This window comes from Micropterus salmoides, unplaced genomic scaffold (genome assembly GCF_014851395.1).
Source record: "Micropterus salmoides isolate LMB-PRFRI ecotype aquatic unplaced genomic scaffold, ASM1485139v1 Ms_hic_scaffold_1, whole genome shotgun sequence".
Lineage (NCBI taxonomy): Eukaryota > Metazoa > Chordata > Actinopteri > Centrarchiformes > Centrarchidae > Micropterus > Micropterus salmoides.
Genome location: NW_024040040.1, coordinates 41,416,724 through 41,438,275, shown reverse-complemented (window position 1 = coordinate 41,438,275; position 21,552 = coordinate 41,416,724). Strand labels below are relative to the sequence as shown.

Sequence of the window (21,552 nt, the reverse complement as noted above, 5' to 3'; positions counted from 1 at the left end):
CACAGCACAGAAATATGTTCGGCACTTATGTACCTAATATAAGTTCTTGCAAAGTTTTTACTGTTCACTCATTAATCATCATCATCTGAGGCTCACTTTGGCTTGGATGTGTAAAACATGCCCATCACTTAACTACTGATGCTGTGTAGATGGAACACTATAAAAGAAAAGTAGGGAAACTTTCATCTAATACCATTTATATGTATTTATACAACCACAATTATAAATTATTCTGTGTGACCAGTTTAAAAGGTGTTAAAAGGACAGATCACAGTTAAAGGAACTGTTATTTTTACATATTCAGGAGAAGTTGTGTGTTCAGTAGTTTGAGGTTGAGGTAGTTGTTCTGAAGGCCTATTTTAAGCGTGCAACGCCTGCAGCAGTGCCAGAGCAGATCATTTAAACTTAAATCTTATGTCCACTCTCTCATTGCTCTGAGCAAAAGTGTTTCTCCAGCAGCTCGATAGGAAACACTCCAAGGTACTCTGTGAAACTGATTCAGCACTACACTGAAGGAAGCCTTATGTCCAATATGCAAGAACCTCACACAAGCTCATTTAGTCTTAATTTTAATGGTGAAGTCTAGGAAAAATGTCAAAATGCTGCACAGTGCTTCAGTTAAAAGAGCAGTTTTGCTCTTGATTGCTGCTAAAAGGCCATCTGTCATTTCCAGTTTCCATGGCTTCCATCTGAACTGTGGATGTACACCATGTACACATTTGCAGAGTTGTTCATTTTAAGCATTTTGTGTTATTTATTGTTTGTCTTTGTACAGTTAAGCAGATGATTTAAGTTTGAGCTGCAGAGAAAGGCTTGGTAGGAAATTAAAAATATCTCTACATTCCTATTAATGCATTCTTAATACCAATATAAATTATAAAAAGAAAACAAACAATTGCAACTTTAAGTTTGTGGCTACATCTTTATACATTGGAAGTAAATGTTGTTTAATAGATGAATGATACAGGATTTGGGAGGTCAATTTTGTATTAATAGTTAAGGAATAGTTAAACTTTTTGCGCTTATTCACTTTCTTACCAAGAGTTAGATGAGAAGATCGATAACACTTTCATTTCTGTATGGTAAATATGTAGCTAGCGCCAGGAGTTGGTTAGCCTAGCTTAGGGTAAAAACTGGAAACACCTAGCCTTGTTCTGTCCAAAGGGTACAAAATGTGACAAAAAGCAAATCGTAAGCTCACTTAATTAACATGTAATATCTTGTTTGTTTGTTTAAACAAACCAAAGTGTACAAACGACAAGTTGTGGTTTTACGAAAGATTACGTTTCCCCAATTCCAGTCTTTGTGCTAAGCTAAGCTAACCGGCTGCTGGTAGCAGCTTAATATTTATCATACAGGCTCAAGAGTGGTATTCATCTTCTCATCTACACATTTCCCAAAATGTCAAACTATTTCTTCAAGAATAAAAAAAACACGCATAACAAACAGCGCTCTGGTGTACAAACTATCTAACTGTTAGTTGTTTACTTATACTAATTACTGTCAACATACTGCATCTTTGGCATTCCTGTACTGCAATTTATAGTTACTTGTTGGCTGGTATTTACAGCAATACATCTATCTGTGATACATTCATATATACCCTTGATTTTAGTATAGATTTACAGGTTAGACTCCACTTGTTTGTGATATCCATTTTCATAACCTTATTTACATTTTTTTTCCTCATATTTACATTTATACTTTAAAAGTTAAGTTTATATTTACTTATTTGGCTGACGCCTTTATCCAAAGCGAATTACGTTCGAGGAACAACATACAAGCATCAGTAAAGTGAGAGCAACAATAGATACTAGAGGTTAAAGGTTATATCTAAGATTTAAAAAAAAAAAAAAAAAAAAACACATCAGATTTTCTGGCCCCAACAACCTTCTGACCTGGGAGCAATGAGATTGAATGGTGTGAAACGAAAATATATTGTACACACCAATTTTCACCAGGACTGTGAGTTATTGGAAATATGATGCGATCCCATTCGAATTCCACACATTGGGGATTTAGATTTACGTAAATGGTAACTTTAAAGGGAATATAATGTTAAAGTTACCCGGCTTTGAGTATAAGTGTACATGTCCGTTCTCAGTACCTGAATTGGTTGTAGACCCCTGGGCAGTAGAGCAGGGCGATGAAGACGTGTTGTTTCGGACAGACACACTGCAGCACAAGGCTGATCCCGTACAGCGACGTCAACAGGAAGAGGAAGAGTGTAAGCAGGAAGCTGCGGTGATTGGCCTGCCCCACACAGCTGTTTATCCTACCCCAACGGCAACGTGGGAGGTGGACGCACAAACACACACAGTACACACACAGGCAGATAAAACATCGCACTGAGACCCCAGGGTTACACCGCACTACATACATGCAGGACCAGGAGTGGAGGATAGCAAGGAAATGTTTACTTGAGGCTGTAATTAATGTGAGTGTGTGACGCTGACTCGACACAACATATACATATGGTCCATAAAGAATCAGCAGGTGTGAACAGGACAAACACTCGTATCCTAGAAAGAAAGACTTAAGGGCAATGTTAAAATTGAAAAGGATGTTTGCAGTTTTTTTAGATTTATTGAATGGTTTATGTATAAAGCAGATGATAAACAAGAAAACTTTAATGTTAGAGATGTGAGACAAAGTGGAAGAAACAGTGATGACAGGCAGAGTGAGACGCATTTTAATGGAACCCACCAGACACAGTGGTGGTCGAGACGCAGCACGCAGACACCACAGATCCGACAATGTCCCGCCCTCGGGGGCCGCACCACTCGGCACACCGGACACCAGTTCCTTCGGCTACTTTCCTTCAGCTTTGTCCCCGCCTGCTCCGAAGATCCCGCCCGGTTGGCTACCGTCACATCCTGCCTCCCCCCATTGAGGGCAGGGTCTCTGTCTGCTAAAGGGCTATAATACGTCACTGTGCTGTGGACGTCGTCTTGGTTTGGCTGAACAATGCCGGGTTCTCTCTTGGTGTGGAAAAGGGCTACCAGGGTGAGTACGACCCCTACAGTTACCACCGCCAGCTGGACCAGGCCTACATCCCCATGGGGGAGCACCTCCGTGATGAACAAGTAGTACATGTACGCCAATGAGAAGAGGGCCAGGCTGAGGAAGAAGAGCGTCCGTCCCTTCTTGCGATGGGTGAAATAGTAGTACCACAGCACCAGGCCGGGCAGAGCTGTCAGAACTACCATGCCGAGCAGGAAGTGGAGAGCGGCGATGTGCAGAAGGACGGGAAGGAGAACAAGAGGAGGGATGATGGACAGGTCCACTTTTCGGGCTCCACCCCACAGCCAGGGCACACGAAGCCGGTCTGTGACATCTGCAGCCACCTGTGACAGGGATTCAGGTTTCTGAGGCTCCCTCTTCAGAAACCTGACAGAGTAAAAAAATCAGTGAAATATAATAATAATAATAACAAAAACATCTCCAATCTCCATAGTATTTAGATGTTCCGGTACCCGAGCCCTGGTTAATTGATGCTATCATTTACACCTGTGATTTCCCTGCAAGTAAAAATTTCTGCTTTGACTATATTATTCAATAGTCATGATTGTTTGCCCAATTAACAGTTTAGGATAACACTAAAGTTCTTTGTGATTTTTGCAGTTTGGTAACATCAGCTCTTCTAAATTATTTAGACAGAGATTTAGACATTTTCCAAACAACTGATATGGTGATGATGTTTCAGTCAATCAAGGTGAGCCAGTCTTCATTAAATATATTCAGTGTTGGGGAGTAACTACTTATATGTAATTTAATGACAAAAGAAATGTAACTGTAATCTGTTAGTTACTGGGGAAAAATGTGTAATTAAATTAGTTACTTATGAAAATGTTCATGATTACATCTGAATATTTTCTATAAAAAACTCGGCTATATGTTGAATAATATTCATTAATTGAAATACTTCTATACACTGAATATATATGATCCTATTTATACATAAATTTATCGGTTACAGCGCTGATTGTAGAGCTGCAAATATTATTCCACTGACAATAACTTGTGCGTTCAATTAATACTTAAGTGCTTATTCTATGAAGTTTAAAACACAATGGCACAAATCAGACAGTTTTATCTTGAGAAAAAAAAACAAACATTTTTCTTCATCAGCACATTATGCATTTTTACTGGATTATCAACTGATGAAGTAATTGACTAATTGTTTCAGGTACAACAAGAAGAATAAGAGTCTACAGCCACACCTGTCCTTTGAGGCTGTACTTTTGCACAGCGGTGCTTTGAGCCTAATGCTAACGTCAGCAAGCTAACATGCTGATCTCTGGCAAGTTTAAAGTTTACCATCTTAACCATCTTATTTTAGTATGTTAACATTTGCTAATTAACACAAAACATTAGTTTTCATTAGTTTTGCTGGTTTTTGGTCATAAACCAAAGTATTTGACAAATTGAAGTTGGGATGTGATAAATAAAAGTGAAGAGATAACCAAAGTTATAATCAGTCCTGAGGGGAATATGAATGAATGTACTTGTAAACTTTGACCTGCTGTTGGTGCTAAAGGAAAAGTCAGAGAATCACCAAAGTAGCTCAGGTTCATCCTTTTGGGAACTATGAATGTACAAACTTTCAAGGCAGTCCCTTAAATAGTAGTTGAGATATTAACAGATCAACATTGTCAAAGCCAAGAGCAGGACTAAAACTGTCAAGAATATGCTGGTTCCAACAAAACAAGCAATTTGAAGATGCCGATGTAGGTTTCGGCAGATTTATGACGGGCATTTTTTCACAATTTTTATGGGCTGACCAATAATCAATAACCAACAGATCAGTTGTCACTTCAAATAATCATTAGTTGCAGCCCCAGAGATATTCAGTTTCATGTTTCTCACCTGTCACAGGTATCATCCAGGTCCTCGCAGTCACAGCAGCAGGCTGCTACGTGGCTTCGATCGCCGTGTCTGTTCACGTACTCGCAGCAGCACAAGGTCTCCTCTTCCTCCAGCACCTTGTTGGCTCGCTTCTTCATGACAGACAGCCTTACAGCTTATTAGAAAAGTTTATTAGTACCATTATTAACTGAACGTGTGTGTGCATTTGTGGTATAGATAAGATCAGAGACAAGAAGAGTGGCAGATAAATAACTGTTCAAAAAGCCCACTTTGCTGAAATGGCCTTTGCATAACAGCAGCTTAACAGCTATTTGCATGCATTTGAGATGGTGGAGTGGTTCCAAACAGATTTCCACCCCGGAGACCCTGACCCTACCCGGTCCAGCTCCTACCCTCACATCTGTCACACAGCTGTCATGCTTTAATGCTTTAAGGTAACTGAACGGTCCCACCACTGCGACCTGCTGGCTCGTTTTGATAGTACAGATGGATTCAGGCTGAGGTGAGGCAGTGACAGCATTTATAACAATCGCTGGTCTTTAGTGTCCCCTTTCTTCACAGAAAGCAAGAATGACGACACCGTGGAGAATCACTAAGTGGGATTAATCCTTCAGCCCATGTAAATCTCTCTCTGGGGGGATCTGGCTGCGCTGAAGGGGCACTGAATGGGCCTCGGTTTAGAAGTATAAATTAAAGCATGACACGGAGTGTTATTATTATCAGTCAGCCACTGATCAAACTACAAAAGGACATCGGGGTCAGGAAAGGTCACTAGCATCTAACTGGTGAGTCCTTCCTCTTAAACAATTGTGTAAAGGCCAAAAAGAACACAGATTGGGCTACATGTGCTGATTAATGGGTGTGTGTCCAAGTGGTAGCACCAACTAGCACAGCTGCTCCCTGACAAAATACTGCTGAAGGATTCATAGAATGACCGTGATGCTCGGTAGTTTTATATCCTGATGTAACAGTGAGGGATTTTCTGTGCAGGACATTACATAGCTTGTAAAAATAACATGCAGGGTGGCTGTAGCTCTTTATGAGAGATGCCTTTGTAGGTGGGATTAAGAACATGGACATGTTCTTTAGAGGTCAAATGATCTGTCGATTAAGCTACAGAAAATTAAACCATTTTGATAATTTTACTTCTAGCTTTTATAAAGGGGAGGATTTGCTGCTTTTCTTTATCTTATATGTGACAGAACTGATTACCTTTCGGTTTCAAACCACTGGTTGAACAAAATAATTGATCTGAAGACTTTGGCTTGGGCTTAAGGAAATTGTGATTGTGAAAAATGTTGATTTTTTTCACTATTATAGATCAAACAATTAATAGTTTGATCAAGAGAATAACTTGTCAGATTAATTAATAATGAAGTAAAATCATTAGCTGCAGCTATATTTATCCTCATGTGGCAGAGCCAGAAAAAAACATGCCAACATACATTTTTGAGAAATACACGTTCTTCCCGAGTGTTAGATGAGAAGATTTATACCACTCTCATATCTGTTTGTTAAACTTTTAGCTACAGACGGGAGACTCTTAGCTTAGCATAAAGACTGGAAACAGAGGACACCTATCCTTGCTTTGTCCAAACTATTTACATAGTAGATATAAGTTACTGCACCTGCCCAAGAAATAGTCCCCATGTAGCCAGCCTTTCTGCTTAGCTTAGTTCAACTAGCTGCCGGCTATAACTTCATATTTAACAAATGACAAACTATAAGATGACTGCTCTAACAGCCGCTGCAACATGTGTGTTGATTATTATCAGACCACGTAAAAGCTACACTAGAATTGATTTATTACTTTTTAAAGGGCTGGGATGCTGACCTCCTCGAGGTTTAGTTATTTAGGCAAATAAATGCATACACATAACGTTAGATATAACGTGTTTTTTTGACTATTTTTCTTAATGAGGTTCCTGCACTTCAATCAGGCACTGAAATACTTGCTCGAAACTTGCTTGAATATCACATCATAAAGGGATCAAGCCGAGGTATTGTTTTGGGTTTTGTCATTGTATGTGCAGGATATAGTTCATCTGTGTAACGTTACGTTCGTCGGATGCCAGCCAGTTATTCACCGCCTGGAGGTCAGATTTTCACTCATACCTGTCAACAAGCCGCAGACTGGTCGCTCATACTGCGTCAAACGACGTTTGAACGAAGCGCCAAACGCACAACAAATTATAAAACACAGGCTTAACATACCTGAACACTAAGCTGTTACATGCCAGTGTGTTCGAGTAAATATCGATTGAAAGGACTTTCACCCGCTGGGATCCTCAGCGGAAGTCTCGGTCTTGGTCACGGCTGTAGTATCCGGTGTTTATCTTAGCTGACGTTACTCGTCGGCGCAGTTTACCGTGGAAGTCTCCAGAATACCGGCGGCGGCCGGTAAACCAGTCTGGGTTCAAGTGCCGGTGTGGACAGGAGATTTCCTCACCGGGTTTCGTCAGAGTCAGGTACGGGTTTGGTGTTGCCGTCTTGTGGCTCTGCCCATAAACTGAACAGACTGTTTCCCTCCTGACGTCAAACGAGGTACTGTAGACTCTCCCCGCCCAGGACACGTTCAGATACTACCACACCTACAGGACAGCCATGGGTGTCGTTACACACCAGACTTCATGCAAGTTTTACCTAATTTTACTACTTTATGTACCGTCGTGCGTCCTAAACACCCTCTTCCTAAATAAAAATGAAATAATCACAATTTAACTCAAATTAACCTGTCCAAAGACGAAATATGAAATCTAAGACTTGATTTTAGATACCTAATACTTGAAACAAATAGATTTTCATTGAAAACATGCTGGAATTCTTTTTGCAGTGGTGGAGAAAATGGGGAAGTACGACTTGGTTATAGACTAAAATGACTTGATATTTTTGCAGAGAACAAATGCATTACATTTTAAAAGATGACACAAGGTACTTACTTAGCTTGTGTCACTGGATAATAAAACTTTATTGAATACCCTATAAGAATAATGGCATACAATATAAGACAGGAGACTGTATAGACTAATCTTACTGCAGATACACTATAATGATACTGTAGAAGAAGTAGAATACTTTGTCTAGGAGTAAATGGGGACAGGCTGCTGGTCAATAATTAAAGATGGTCTCAATGCTCTTGTATTTCAACTGCAACAAATGAACAAAGACACTTTTGGCATTACTCCTATTTAGTTTTCTGTTTCCAGCAGCATCATACAGTGTGCCAATCCTACCAGCATAATCTATAACAGAACTGTTTAATGGCCAATGTATAATTATGACTGCTGTATTTTCACATCTAAATATAGCCTATGATTTCTGTCTCACTCTCAATCCTGATGTAATTGTGTCACACCCACAGAGCTGTGTGACACAATGCACACACATGTGGATGTACATGCATATAAATAAAATGAATACATTAAGATTCAGGAGAGTTCCCATTGTATAGCTGAAAGGATTAATCAATTAATCAACTGTCAATGTATCTGCAACAATTCTGATAAGTTACTAAAATGATAGATCAATTAACCAAAAAAAAAAAAAAATCCTAAAATTCAATATTTGCATGGTTAAACAAAAAAGTTTTAAAGTTTAAATGTTTTATTGACATTTATAAAATATGGCATTTTTACACACAATAACAAGTAATCAAGAAATTCTCAGACTAGCTGATAATGAAAATTTGCACATACCTGGTTTGTTAAAAAATAAGATGTACCAAAACAGCAACCGATTTTCAACAAGTGGTGGCTTGCAGAGGTGGTTTAAAGTAAGAACAGCTGAACAATATGATGCACATAGACATGGGTGGCAGTAACGCTGTAAACATCAAACAAGGCTCAAGGCAGTTGTCACCAACAACTGATAAAAAATGGACTATAGTGTGCAAGTAAATTTGGAAACCACAGAACAAACTTGCATGTATTGCTGATAGCGGGAGTGCACAGTACACATGTACAGGTGTTGAGGATAAATCAGCCATGTCATCATTGTTTGGGCTGTTTAATTTACAGGGCATCACTTTAATCAGCCCAGGATGGAGTTGGAAGATAATGAGTATTATGTATTTTACCCCCCCCCCAGACTCATATACTCTATTTATTAAATCCAGAGGTTATTTTTCTATTTACAATTTAATGTTGTAGCAATTCCTGCAGTTTGCAAACAAACAAAATGGATTTATAACAATTACAAAAGAGGACAAACTTCCAAAATTGAGTTACTGATTCTACAGTTTATTGGAACAATAAAATCCAGAAAGATATATAAAACACAGCCCAATCTACAAGGCACTTGTGCAAAAATTAAAATATTTGCAAAAATGTAAATGGGGATAAGTTGTTTTAAATATTAATTCACTTCCCTTGAATAAATAAAAAAGTATTTACAATAGCGCATTTGGTGTGGCATGTCGCTCATCAGAATATAGTTAGGTACATCAGGAAAAGGGTTTTCAGAAATCCAATTCCACTATTCAATTAAATAATGAGAAAGAAACCGGTCAAGGGAGTGACAATAGCGCCCTTCACAAATCTTAAACCCACTGCTCTGCGTGCAACTGACTGATGTAAGGACAATTACATTTGAGTCAGTCTATAGCTTAAAAAAACAAACAAAAAACACACATCCTGGCACCTGAGGCCTCACCACAGGCTTTGGGATGTGTAACCCCCAGCAACAAATGGTATTTTATTTTAGGGGTCTGGGGACGTCTACTTGGCAACGCCACTGGATATTTCCTCAGAGGCAGTTCACCAGTGCGGCTCCCCCCCCACCCCCGCCGTGATGGGGACAGGCAGTCTGTAGTCGCCAGGTGTGGAGCATCACTGTGGTGCTGCTGTATGATTGGCCAAAGCAAAGTTCTGCTGCAACACCACCAGAGAGCTGCGGAGCTGTGAGGAGAAGCAGAACGGACTCAGCTGCTACAACACCTGCTTTAGATTGTAAAAACATATTACAAGACAGCTAAGAATTTATGTGAAGGACTCCTACTGGTTGTAAAATAAAAAAAATAATAATAAATTAAAAAAACAGCTGCATGTCTCTGCTTTCTCTGAAAGACAATTAATGCAACTTTGTTCCTCTTTCAATGTCGTTTATGAAACTCATTATTCAAATCACAGTATACGTGAATTGTTTCCTCTCTTTGCGCTTATGGACTAACTATTCTCTATCTTTATCTGCACTTGAGCGCACACATCCATCCCTAAAAAAGAATAGCTTAACATTTTGGGAAACTTGCTTGTGTGCTTTTTTGGTAGAAACTTGCGTGATAAAATCAATACCACTTTAATGTTTGTCCTTTAAATATGAAGGTACAGGCAGAAACCATTTAGCTTAGCTTAGTTTAGCACAAAGACTGGAAACAAAGAAACAGACTAGCGCTGTCCAATGATAACAAAATCCTGGTAGGTACCGGCTAGGGCTGGGCAATTAAACTCTAACAATAATTATAACATGTTCAATAAATGTTCAATTTAATTCATTTGAATCACAAAAGAATAATCAAATAATTTTGTTGAGGAAAAAGGCCAAAATCCTAAAACTAATATAACTTTAAATATTTTATCGTTATCATTGTTTTGAATGTTATACCTCAGATTTGTGAAATGATCCACTCTTTGGCAAATGTTTGTCATGTTCTGACCATAAAGAATATATAACCACAATTAACCATCTGGTTTCTTCAACTTTAACTCAGGAGCAAAACTAACTCAGCCTTTGAAGGTGCTGTGGAATGCTCATTTTCAGGTTTCTACTACAAAATGTTTACATGCTTTAATGTTAAAAACACATTAGGTTTCTCATACTGTCCACTGCTAGAGCACCACTTTTTACCCTCTGTTTTAGCTCCTGTCTCTTTATGGCCCTCCTCCTTGAAAGCCCACTTGCTTCCGATTGGCTGATGGAGAAAATATTGTCCGGTTTTCCCTCTGATGTCCTCCGGCTGCTCTGCCTCAACTTTTGCCAATTTACGGAGTTTATATGTTACTGGTTAATTTAGCAGCTAACTACTGCGAACAGCAGCTGCTACTAAGTTAGCTACTCAGTTAGCTGTGCAGCTAGCCATCCTATTGCTGATTCTGCCCGGACTGGAAGCTTGGTGCTCCGGGGTTGTGTTGGTGTTTACACCTCTAACATTAGTACAGAACAAGGGGTTAGCCAGAGATCGCACAGTGAAGCCGACCAAAGCCTGCATGGAGAGTTCCATGTAGGCCCAAAAATTACGTCAAAACCCTGTGACACCCTGTCGAACAAGAGACTGTATTGGTTAGATTATAAACTCTCTGCAAATCTAAAAAAACTATTTGGCCATGAGTGACGCTACATTGGTGTTTGGTAGATAAGCCTTGTAGATGGGCTGATTCAACAGTCAAGATCCAAGTCAGACAAACACACTGAGCCAGAAGACCCTTGTTTCTGCAGCCATGCAGCTACCAGAACTACAGTGTTTCTGCTGTTGATCTATGTCATTAAACCACGCTTATGCTGCTCAATCATGCGCAGTAGACGCTGGTGCCAACTGGTAGTAGCCCCTGTAGTAGTATTACTACTACATTGTAGTAGTAGCCCTGTAGTAGTATTACTACTACATTGTACTGTCCAGCAATTTAAAGTGTATGTCCAGTAATATACTGTGTATGGTATGAAAGCTTCAGACTGCTGGTTCGGAGCCAGCTGATAACAGGAGCGACTGTTAGCAACAGCCAGCAGTTAGCAACCGTACAAAAAGTGTAAGCCAGTCCTACCTGTTCTAAAAGGTTGATGGAGTCCTGCAGTACAGTTTTCAGCAGCTGCATATCCTGTGTGGCCCCATACCCTGGTCCCTGTCTGGGAAGGTATTCAGAGGCCAAGCTGTCAAACAACAGGAAAAAATATAATTGTTCATAAGTGCAAAATATGATTCAAAGATTCACATTTTCTACATAAAAGACACAGAAAAAAAAAAACAGAGGCAGAAACAAAGTCAAGGAAATGTAACAAGTGTGGAATCTAAGAGTGAAGAAGCCCTGATGTCACTTACATAACCACATTTACTGACGCCGACAGACGCGCACAGTTTCTAAATTGTGAGTCATTAGAACGAGAGCTCTCATATGTGGGCTGCTTAAACACCACAGACAAAGAGGTGGAGGAACACTATCCCCTTCACCCTCTCTATCCTCAAGATATATTTAGTCTATGGCAGACGATAAATAAAATAAAAAGGAAAGGGCCAAAGAAAAATGCATGTCGCAAAGGAAGAGAAAGTTATCAGACCTGGCCTCACTCCTCTCCCTCAGCCGATGCTTTGTGCTCAGGAACATGCGGTGAGCTACATCCTCCATGGCCCACAACTTGAAAAACAGACCCACATTCAGCAACGTCAGAATCAGCAAACTGAAAGAAAGAGACAGAAAGCACAGTTTAATCTGACCACTGGTTCGCACCATGACATAAGAGTGACAAAAGGTTGGAGGAACTATTGCCACCACCAGATATCACCACACACACACACACACACACACACACACACACACTTTAGGCGTAATGACTTTCCAATCAAGGCAGTTTGTCATATTACACAAAAGACACCCAGATTTTGCATCCAATATGCACAGCAACTTTTCAGTGGTAAAATGTGCATTACTTATACACAAACACATTGTTACACATGAGTGTTGTTAACTTACATCATACTCATCCCAGCTACTATTGTTGAGGTGTTCCATCTGTACGGGCTGTCCATTTCTATGGGGACTGAAATACAGTTGGACAGATCAATAAATTATAGATTAAAAATTAAAGAATTGAGAATTTGCTTGCCCCGTCGTAGCAACCGTGACAAGAGCAGGGCAATTGTGTTGGTTGAACATTTTGAAAGTGCTGAGGCCACACATGTTCATAGTTTACTTCAGTCCAAGGTTTAAAATGTACATGCCTGCGATGTTAAAATGAAAATTACAGACAAACAGCTCATTTAAAAACACATTTGCCATGACAAAAATACTAAAAATTACAACAATTTCCAATGAAATTTCAAATGTCAACAAAGCAGCCTTAAAAAGGTATTTTTTTTTTTTTATTTGCTTTGTTGGTGAAAGTTAAAATGAGAAGATAGATGCCACTGTACGGTGTGTTCATTAAATATGAAGCTGGAGCCAGGAGTTGATTAGCTTAGCTTAGCATAAAGACTGGAAGCAGGGGGAAACAGCTAGCCTGGCTCTATTAAAAGGTAGTAAAATTCAGCACCTCTAAAGTCAGTAGCACTTAATCTTGTTTATTTAATCTGTACAAAAAAAAAAAAAGTCTAAAAATGTCACGTCTGTCATGTCTTTTTTTTTTTTTACTTGGTACATAGGAAACAAACAAGATACAATCTGTTCATTAGTGAGCTTTAGAGGCTAGCTGATTGCTCCTACTCCAAGCTTTATGGTAAGCTACGGAAACTGTCTCCTATTTGTAGCTTCGTATTTAACAGACAGATAAGAGAGTGGTATCGATCTTCTCAAAAAACTCAGCAAGAAAAGGAATTAGCGTATTTTCCAAGATGTCAAAACATTCCTTTAAAGCCATTATATACAGTGTAACATCATGTACCCAAGTTGCCATCCCTGTGCGGTTCAGGGTCTTGCCCGTACGGCTTGATGGGCTTTATGTGCTCGGGCAGAGTTCGGCTAAATGTCCGCCTCCTCCTCCTAACCCCACTCATCTTCCCAGATTCTGTGCCCCCTTGGTTCATGTCCGCTTCCTCCTCCAGCAGTTCTGCTTCTATACAGGGTCATCACAGGGCCACAAGGAGTCAAACACACGCAGAATGAGCATCTGTGTATTTAGACATCGATGCACACAAGTATCACAGTGAAAAAATATTACCTATTATTACCCAAGTAACGAAAAACAAGACACCTCTACATATTTGCTGAAGCTCAGCACACTGAGAACTTAAAATGACTTTTTACATTCCCGTTCTCCATCCTTGCAAATACAGCTATGTAATATGATTCATTGTTGCAGAGCCTGAAGGGCGTTGGAGGAAAATGTTCATATCAGATCACAGATAAAATAAACTACAGGCTGAGGAGTGGAAGACCAGGAAGTGGCTCTTCTGCTTCCACAGCATGTGAACAGGTCTTTCTACTTACCCAGCTGTCTGAAATTCTCTTCTATGCCACCCCAGGAGTTTTTGGTGATAAAGGACTTGACCAAGCCCCATGGCTGCTTCTTGTACTTCACATCAGTATAGACCCTGGTTGCATAACAGACTTTTTACATGCCAGTCACTTAAACAAATATACATGACAACACATAAACTGACATAATCATAACACCTCACCTTAGTCGACACTTCCGCTTGGAGTTACTTATGATGTAGTACCGATTTTGAGTGTAGAAGTAATCGTGGTAGGGAACGTCGTGAGTGTACACCTCCGAGTCTACAAGGTAATACTGGCCATCCCTGGATTCTTTGTACAGCGTCTGAGAGGTAATTGGAGTATAAATAAGCAGGGAGCCATAATTCACACAGAACCATAGGCTATGTGTTTATTCATCCATTCAAGCGAGCACTCACACACACACACACACACACACACACACAGATGTAAACACACCTGGTACTCTGTAGCGGTGGAGAACTTGCCAATCAGAGGATTGCTGATGGTTATTGTGTAGTTCAGACTCCGCTTCATGTTTCCAGAGGCATCTTTTTGCCAAGGAGTGGAGCTGGCATCTGATGACACAGGGACAATATGAAGATTATTATTATTATTTGCTTTTAAATCTAGATTAAAACAGTTTTAACACTTACTGGTCGTCTTCCTCATGTTCATGAACCTGCGGATGAAGCTGGAGTCGGTGAAGAGTAACTCAAACATCTTGTTAGCGCTGATGTGGAAGACTCGGTTTAGGTAAATTCGACCCTGCACCTGGGACAAACCCACTCGCTCCTCCACTGATAAAGCAAAACAAGCCAAAAAAAAAAAAGGGAGGAATAAGAAATTAAAATATTTAAAAACACAAAAATAAAAAACCATGAGTTCAAGCATCCTCTCCAGTTTCTGGGTTGTTCCCCTTTTACCATCATCGATGCTTTCTGAACCGCTCTGCTCGGACACGCCGTTCTCATTGGCGTTGAGGTCAAGAGAAAGCATGGAGCGCTTGGAAACCCGTTCTGGGACAAGGCGGTCTAGTGAGGGAGCAGGACTATGCCGCTGAGACGGGGTGTTGCGAGTGTCATCCTGCTGGAGGGAGATACCAAAAAAAAAACACATGAGTGTAAGAAGATTTACTGTTGACATGCACAGCCCACACAATAAAAGATAAATAACATTTTTAATACCGCGCTGGCAGAGTTCTGTGAGCGGAAAGGGAAAGGCAAGTCCTCCCCTTGAGGCGTGGAGGTCTCCAAGGGCCCATGCTCCACCACAGGGACGCGAAGGGAGGGGGTCCCTGGTCTGTCATCACCACCAGGCCTCACCGTTGGGCTGCAGACAAACAGACAGGTGGTGTCAAATTAGAGCGCACCGTGATTGTCTGCCCGACGGTGGCCGTGCAGGTGGGAGTGTGCTCACCTGTTCTGCATGCTTGATTCTGCTGACATCTGTAAGCTCTCCATCTCTTCATGGCTCAGGCCCAGGTCATGCCCATAGTGCTGTTTGACCATCTGCCACAACTCCAAGCTGGTCAGAGGCTGAAAGTGAGAAAAGGAAAAAAGAAGAGAAGAGGTCACGTGGAAATCTCAACCACAGAACTTTTATGGAAATCAGCTCCTGTAGATAGCTCTTCCTCTGCACAAAAAGGAATCCGCTTTGACAAACAGAAACCATAACGTGCAAAAAAAAATGATGAAAAAAAATGGACAATTTGAAGTAGTTCAAGGTAACCTGGAAACGTGTAGGCTATCATGTCTTATCTCCATGGGTAACAACCTAAGTGTACAAACCATATTTGTGTTAACCCTTGACAGTCAGGAGAAGATCAAGCTTAGAAATATCCCCAAAATATATTGAATATCTAAAATAATAATAATAACAAACCCTAGAACAAAATAAACACTCTGCAGGCACCTGTGCTCAGCGTAATCTCAGGACTGCCAGTTTTGACAAAACACGATATAAAAAACAGAATTTGCTGCAAGTGGCGGAGTAGAAAGTGATAAAACCGGTCTATTATTTTAGGATGTTTATTCCAGTGGGAAATTAATGGAACCGCATCTAAAACCGAGAGAAAATTTCCTAAAACACAGACTTCCACTTACGTTTCAGAGGACGCTTCCCCGCAGCTGTGAGCTGTAACCTCCACGCACCGCGCATTCACCACAATCAGGAAGTCCTGGATCTCAGAGTTCAGGGACGTCGAGACGCGCCGCCCAAATTCACAATGTGATGATAATAATACATAAGCAAAACAGATAGGCTAAATAAAAGCTCGTTTCACCTGCCGTAGCTTCGGTTAGAGAAAATTAGCACTTTGTTTTCATGCGATTCCGTTCAGTTTCAGCCCAAGTGCGGCAGCATGTCAATGTATATCAGCCCTCAGTGGCCACACCTGGAGAGGTCAATGAACTTTTAAAAAGGTGATGTTTATCCAGGCGTCTGCGCTCCAGATCCCAGCACACTCAAACCCCTGTGGTTAGGCTGCCATGGTGCCTGTCTATAAGAGAAGTGTAGCTGTGGAGTAAGTCGTTCATCATCACAATCAGTAATGACAGCAAAGAAAAGAAGTGCTGCATGGTTATTTAATATCCCCTATGTTGTTTATATATATTTACAGCGCAAAGAGATGGGCAACCAGAGTTTTCCAAATCAAGATGGCTAAAATGAGCATGGTGGTTTCAATTTTAACTACATCCCAGACATACTGGAGGTAAATTATTACTGCTTCAGTTTAAGTGAATTCTTGTTTATGGAGTAAAAATCAGCGCTCTGCTTCAAACGGCCATGTTAAAAACCACAAAAGCCAGATTTCTTTGTGTAGTCATGGACTCAGACCTGACTTTCAACAGTCACATTTAGACAATTACAAAGTCATCAACTGAAGCATAATTACGGATTAAAAGACTTGTGTCTCAACAGGACCTGGAAAAACTTGTCCATCCGTTTATCTCCAGTGGACTCGAATAGTGTTACGGTGTCTTCACAGGTCTCCCTAAAAAAATACATCTATCAGACAGCTGCTGTTATTCAGGACGCTGCGGATCGCATCACTCCAGTTCTGAGGTCTTTACACTGGCCTCCTGTCCGTCAGAGGTCTGATTTCTAAATAATGTTGTTGGTTTATAAAGCACTGAATGGTTGAGGGCCAAAATACATTTCTGATCTTCTGCTACATTGTGAACTATCCAGACCTCTCAGATGGTCTGGGATCAGGTCTGCTTTCTGTCCCCCAGAGTCACATCTAAACATAGAGAAGCAGCGTCCAAACTCAAACTCAATCAAGACTTTTCTGCTCTGCTGCCTTTTATTAAATACATTTTAAGGCTTTTGAATAGCATCTACACTGCACTTTAACTTTCTCTGTTTTATTTTCTGTTAAACTCTTCTTAATTGTATTTAAACTTTTTATTTTTTTATACTCCCCTATCTGTTCACTTCAGCAGATGCTTCGAACCCTTTTAAGTGTGTCAACAGATGCTGTGGCTTACAGGTCGAGCCCACTGATCAGAATTGATCCCCAGCTTTCCCCAGCCCACATATCTGTGTGACCTTTTTACTACATCCCTGACATACATGTAGGTAAATTATTCCAAACACAGATCCTCATTATATGGAACAATAAACAAAAGTCTCTGTTAGACTCATGAGCAATCCTGCACTGCACAGATCTTTACCCTACATACAACAGCAGAACAGTGCTGATAACATCAGAGGAAGACTGTACTCTGAACCGATTAGGTAAGTGCTGCAATATGTAGTAAAGTCACAGAGCGGCTGGTGTTGTGGGAGGAATTAAGTCAGAGCACTGAAGTTTTTGGACAATGGCAAAGTCTGTGTGTTGACAGTTGTTTGTGGCACATGTGAAATGACTGTAGGTCTTGTGTAAGGGTTTTTTTCTTCACACAGGTATGAAACGGACTATTGTTGAACCTGAATAAAAAAAAAGGTTACTCCCACATGCGGTATGATGATTGTCTGCAGTTAGAAGAATGGACTTTATAAAGGTAACAGCAGGTGAGTGGAGCAAGGCCTTACCTTGTCCAACAGTGTGTTTTGCCACATGCGGAAAATACCCTGGTAGCTTTTCTCTCTTGAAGAGAAGGAAGTGAAGAAGAACTGCAAGTGGAGATACAAAGAGGTGTACAGTAATCAGTTTATCAAATGTGAAATAAACTCTGTTCTCCTCGAAACACAGTATACCTTCTCTTTTTCTGTGCAGACCTGGATGGCATTGGGAATCAGCCGGGCTGTTTTCTCTCTGGTCATATTAACAATGTCTTTAAGAGTCAGTGCAATCTATAAATAAAAAACAAGATGAAAGGTTACAGAAGTTAGTGCACATGTGCTTATAAAGATCACAGGGTGATCTTTATAAGCACATGTGCAATTACTTTATCAGATAGATCCTCCTCCACTCAGGAGTTATTTTGTAATGACATCTTATGACTTTGAGCCGTTTCCCAAAAAGAGGAGTGAACTCACAGCTCACAGCAGTGACTTAATCAGACATTGTTGCATTATGATGTGGTCACAGAGGCTCTGCTGCAAGTGTAGCAATTAGTGTGTCTTCCTCATTATTTTTTCTGTTGGGCCTATATCTTGGTTGTTTCTCTGTAACAGTTACACATGATTGCAAAGTAGAATTTCTTGCAGTTTGTTTCTGAGTTTCTAAACTCTCTTAAATTTACATTTACACCTTTTCCAATTCTAGGCAAGTTATTTGTGGGATTAACAAACAAGAAAATACTGCAACGACAGTTTTATTCATTCTGTAACTGTTGTAATCTTCTGTTTGAGTGGATTTTTCTTTTAAAATGCTGCGCACTCTATTCTCTCTTAACAGGAGGTTAAGTGCGAGCCACCACGCCTAAAAGCATTTGATCCCATTTTCCATTTGGGAAATAGTTAACCAATTTTTAATTGATAACAAACCATCATTGTATGTATAAATTACAAAATATGCAATATAATACAAATGGTTATTTAAATGAAAATATATTTTGTTGCTTTGTCCACACATCTGCGTCTACATTAATGTGCTTCTACACTGTACGCCCTCCTCCCTCCTTCTGTCCTCGTCCGCTTTATTACCTTCGTACCCCAAAACACATTGCTGTAGAAACACAGCCAGTTCTCTGAGATGTAGAGGCGTCCCTGAAGGAGGATGTCCCGCTGGAGGGCACACGTGTAATCTGAGTAAAAAAAATATATAGGGCTGCTGAAGCAGGAAAACCATCCATACACAAATGAATGCACCTGAGGTGTTATATGACACACTGTATAAAACAGTACACGCAGTGTGATTTAGATACAGACAATATGTGGCCACTTATAATTCACGTTGCTTATCAATATAAGCTGATCTTTATCTCAAAATACTTGTAAAATGTAAGTCTTGTGGTTTCCAAAGTTGCCAGCCTGTGTCTTGCTGAGTTGCAGGTTCATGTGTATAAACATAAACAACAAAAGATGCAGCGACAGAATCTGCATGATTATATCACACAAAGTGGGAAAATGTTTTAAGCACGCCAGCGTACATACCATTATTTTCTTTTTTTGCAAATTGATGCTAATATAGGATCATTTAATCCTAGATCCCAGCTGCTCACCCTGTAAGGATTTCTGTAATATAGTTTTCACCTGTGTCATCAGTTAGTCTAAATATGCCTACTCAGAGGCATTTCTACTTTAGAACAACATTTTAAATAAAAGTTTGCATTTTTATGCCATATAAATGGTTGAAATTTTAAATAGTAGATCTTAACAAAGTATAAAATCAACAAATTATAAAACTGGATCACACTATCATTTCTATGAGAAGCAGTCTATGTAACTCACCCACTATGAGTCTTTCTGACCCCGGCAGATCTTTGAACAACTTCTTAAATTCATCAAGCCTCTGTTTGTACGTCGGCAGAGGAGATTGAGGTGCGGCAAGACACTGTCCCTGAGGGTCAGAGCTCTGATGGAGGAGGTGTGAACATTACTTATACAGAGACATTAATTCAGCGTGTGTAAAGTTGCAGCTTATTTGTTCTGTCTGTGTGCCAGAAGCAAGACGTTTGTGAGGGGCACTATTCTGACCAGGCTTTTAATAATAAAGCACATACATTAGTAAGAAACATCTTTGAGCAGATGATAAACAGCATTATGAGCCTATTGGGCTTTGCATCAGAGAGGTCACAGCAGTAACATTTTAGCGAGGGGAAAGCTGGTGTAATGAATCTGAACCAGGAGAGCCCAGTCAAAGATTTTCCATCTCATCGTTTATTATAAATTATACTAGAACTATATTTTTTTTTTTTACCTCTTCTTCAGAGCTCCACCTGACATCCACGAAGGATGCTGACTCATCATCAGTGCCCACTCCTGACCGGCTGGATACCTGGTCCATCTGCTCTGCTGCACGGCTCAAAGAAAAAGATAAGCAGCTGTGAAACTTCTTTAACCCTCCTGCGGGCTGATATTATACACATTTCAAATCTCTCCAGCTGAGTAGAGACTGGAGAGGTGGGTGAGGGGGAGAGAGAGATGACACGTGGGAGTTGAACTTTAAGAACATGATGTGTAAATGTCATCCAACAAGGATCTCCAGCAGCAGCGCCACAGGGGAAGTCATTATCACTGCAACAGAACTGGTTTGACTAGGAGAGAAGGACGTGTAGTGAACAGAAACCTTTACTCTCTTTTGCTAAGTGTCGTGAAAACAAAGAATATTGTGTCACAAAGTTAAGGAAAAAAACATTTATAGAAATTTCAATAAACATGCACACAATGACAGCGACCTAATGCCCCCATCCACCTCCAGACTCTTTCTGTGAGATGTTTAGATTAATGTTGGCTGATAGGAATCAGTCGACATAGATGTCAAATCCTGTCAAGGAAAACAAAGATGATAAAAAGCTTGCAATCAGATTTGTAAAGCTGTCAAACGCGTGCCTGAAGACGTTTACGTACAGCGCAGGTGTGCTCAGCCTTTAACGTGTCTCCACACGCGGGTTATGAAACTGTTGTTGTCAGACACTTACCTGTCGCGGAGTGGACCCAGCGTCTCTGTTCTCTGTGCGGCCGCGTTACTAAAAAAACTCCAGTTTGTCCCAAATAACACACCTAAGGAGCTCTGTTGATGAGCAGAATGTTATGCTCATGCGCGTTGTTGCAGGTGCGTCTCATCCGGCCGGGGGAACATACCTTTGGGGAGTTGTCATCACATTGGTGACGCTCATTGGTCATCACATTAAGTAAATAAGGGCCCGAAATGTACCTCTCCCTTAATCTAAGCAGGAGTTGATTCCAGCTGTAGTAGGAGTACCTTTATATTCCAAGCAATCAGGTGAGCAAGCCACTGCAGCGGGATGCGTTTTCTTTAATTGAGTTCAAGTTTTTTCACTATTACAAAACCTTTTTATTAAATCATAGCAGCTCATCAGTGTATTCATTATTTACTGCAGTTGCTAAATTAAGCTCTGACCTTTTAAAAAGAATGGTAATTAAAGTAAAGATTTCTATGCACAAAGCATCCCAAGGGCAGGGTGCTGGAGAG

The 21,552-nt window shown here is 40.3% G+C and overlaps 2 protein-coding genes across 6 annotated transcripts in view; both read right to left on the bottom strand.

Annotated features, from left to right (window-relative positions):
* Window positions 1–8,339, bottom strand: part of zdhhc23b (zinc finger DHHC-type palmitoyltransferase 23b) — a 9,666-nt gene extending 1,327 nt beyond the window's left edge. The window contains exons 1-4 of one of the 3 annotated variants that reach the window (XM_038728299.1): window positions 6,985–8,339; window positions 4,870–5,023; window positions 2,707–3,390; window positions 2,108–2,275 (exon numbers count right to left, since the gene is read on the bottom strand). In XM_038728299.1, coding sequence (XP_038584227.1) covers window positions 2,108–2,275; window positions 2,707–3,390; window positions 4,870–5,023; window positions 6,985–7,081 — 1,103 coding nt within the window. In that variant the 5' untranslated portion in view covers window positions 7,082–8,339. Of the gene's footprint in view, window positions 1–2,107; window positions 2,276–2,706; window positions 3,391–4,869 lie in introns of all 3 variants that reach the window. The other 2 variants (XM_038728310.1, XM_038728319.1) reach the window with 2 other exon arrangements.
* Window positions 8,340–8,943: 604 nt separating this feature from the next.
* gramd1c (GRAM domain containing 1c) lies at window positions 8,944–21,170 on the bottom strand. 3 transcript variants are annotated; one of them, XM_038728277.1, is made up of 18 exons: window positions 21,038–21,170; window positions 20,317–20,419; window positions 19,848–19,971; window positions 19,101–19,201; window positions 18,210–18,305; window positions 18,045–18,125; window positions 15,426–15,544; window positions 15,194–15,338; window positions 14,933–15,092; window positions 14,663–14,806; window positions 14,466–14,584; window positions 14,189–14,331; window positions 13,998–14,101; window positions 13,453–13,623; window positions 12,546–12,612; window positions 12,133–12,252; window positions 11,622–11,727; window positions 8,944–9,764 (listed from the first exon to the last, which is right to left on the bottom strand). In XM_038728277.1, the coding sequence occupies exons 2-18, from the start codon at window positions 20,401–20,403 to the stop codon at window positions 9,696–9,698; spliced, it is 1,956 nt and encodes a 651-aa protein (XP_038584205.1). In that variant the 5' UTR covers window positions 20,404–20,419; window positions 21,038–21,170; the 3' UTR covers window positions 8,944–9,695. The 3 variants fall into 3 exon arrangements, with proteins under 3 accessions (XP_038584205.1, XP_038584189.1, XP_038584199.1); XM_038728261.1 differs by having other exon boundaries at window positions 14,933–15,095; window positions 21,038–21,169; XM_038728271.1 differs by having other exon boundaries at window positions 14,933–15,095; window positions 20,317–20,411; window positions 21,038–21,053.
* Window positions 21,171–21,552: the final 382 nt, after the last annotated feature.

Coding starts and splice junctions, on each gene's coding strand:
- gramd1c (XM_038728261.1), bottom strand. CDS start 20,403: ATGGACCAGGTATCCAGCCGGTCAGGAGTGGGCACTGATGATGAGTCA. Junction 15,096..15,193: donor CACAGAACTCTGCCAGCGCG/GTATTAAAAATG, acceptor ATCTCCCTCCAG/CAGGATGACACTCGCAACAC. Junction 14,807..14,932: donor TTCAGAAAGCATCGATGATG/GTAAAAGGGGAA, acceptor TTGCTTTATCAG/TGGAGGAGCGAGTGGGTTTG.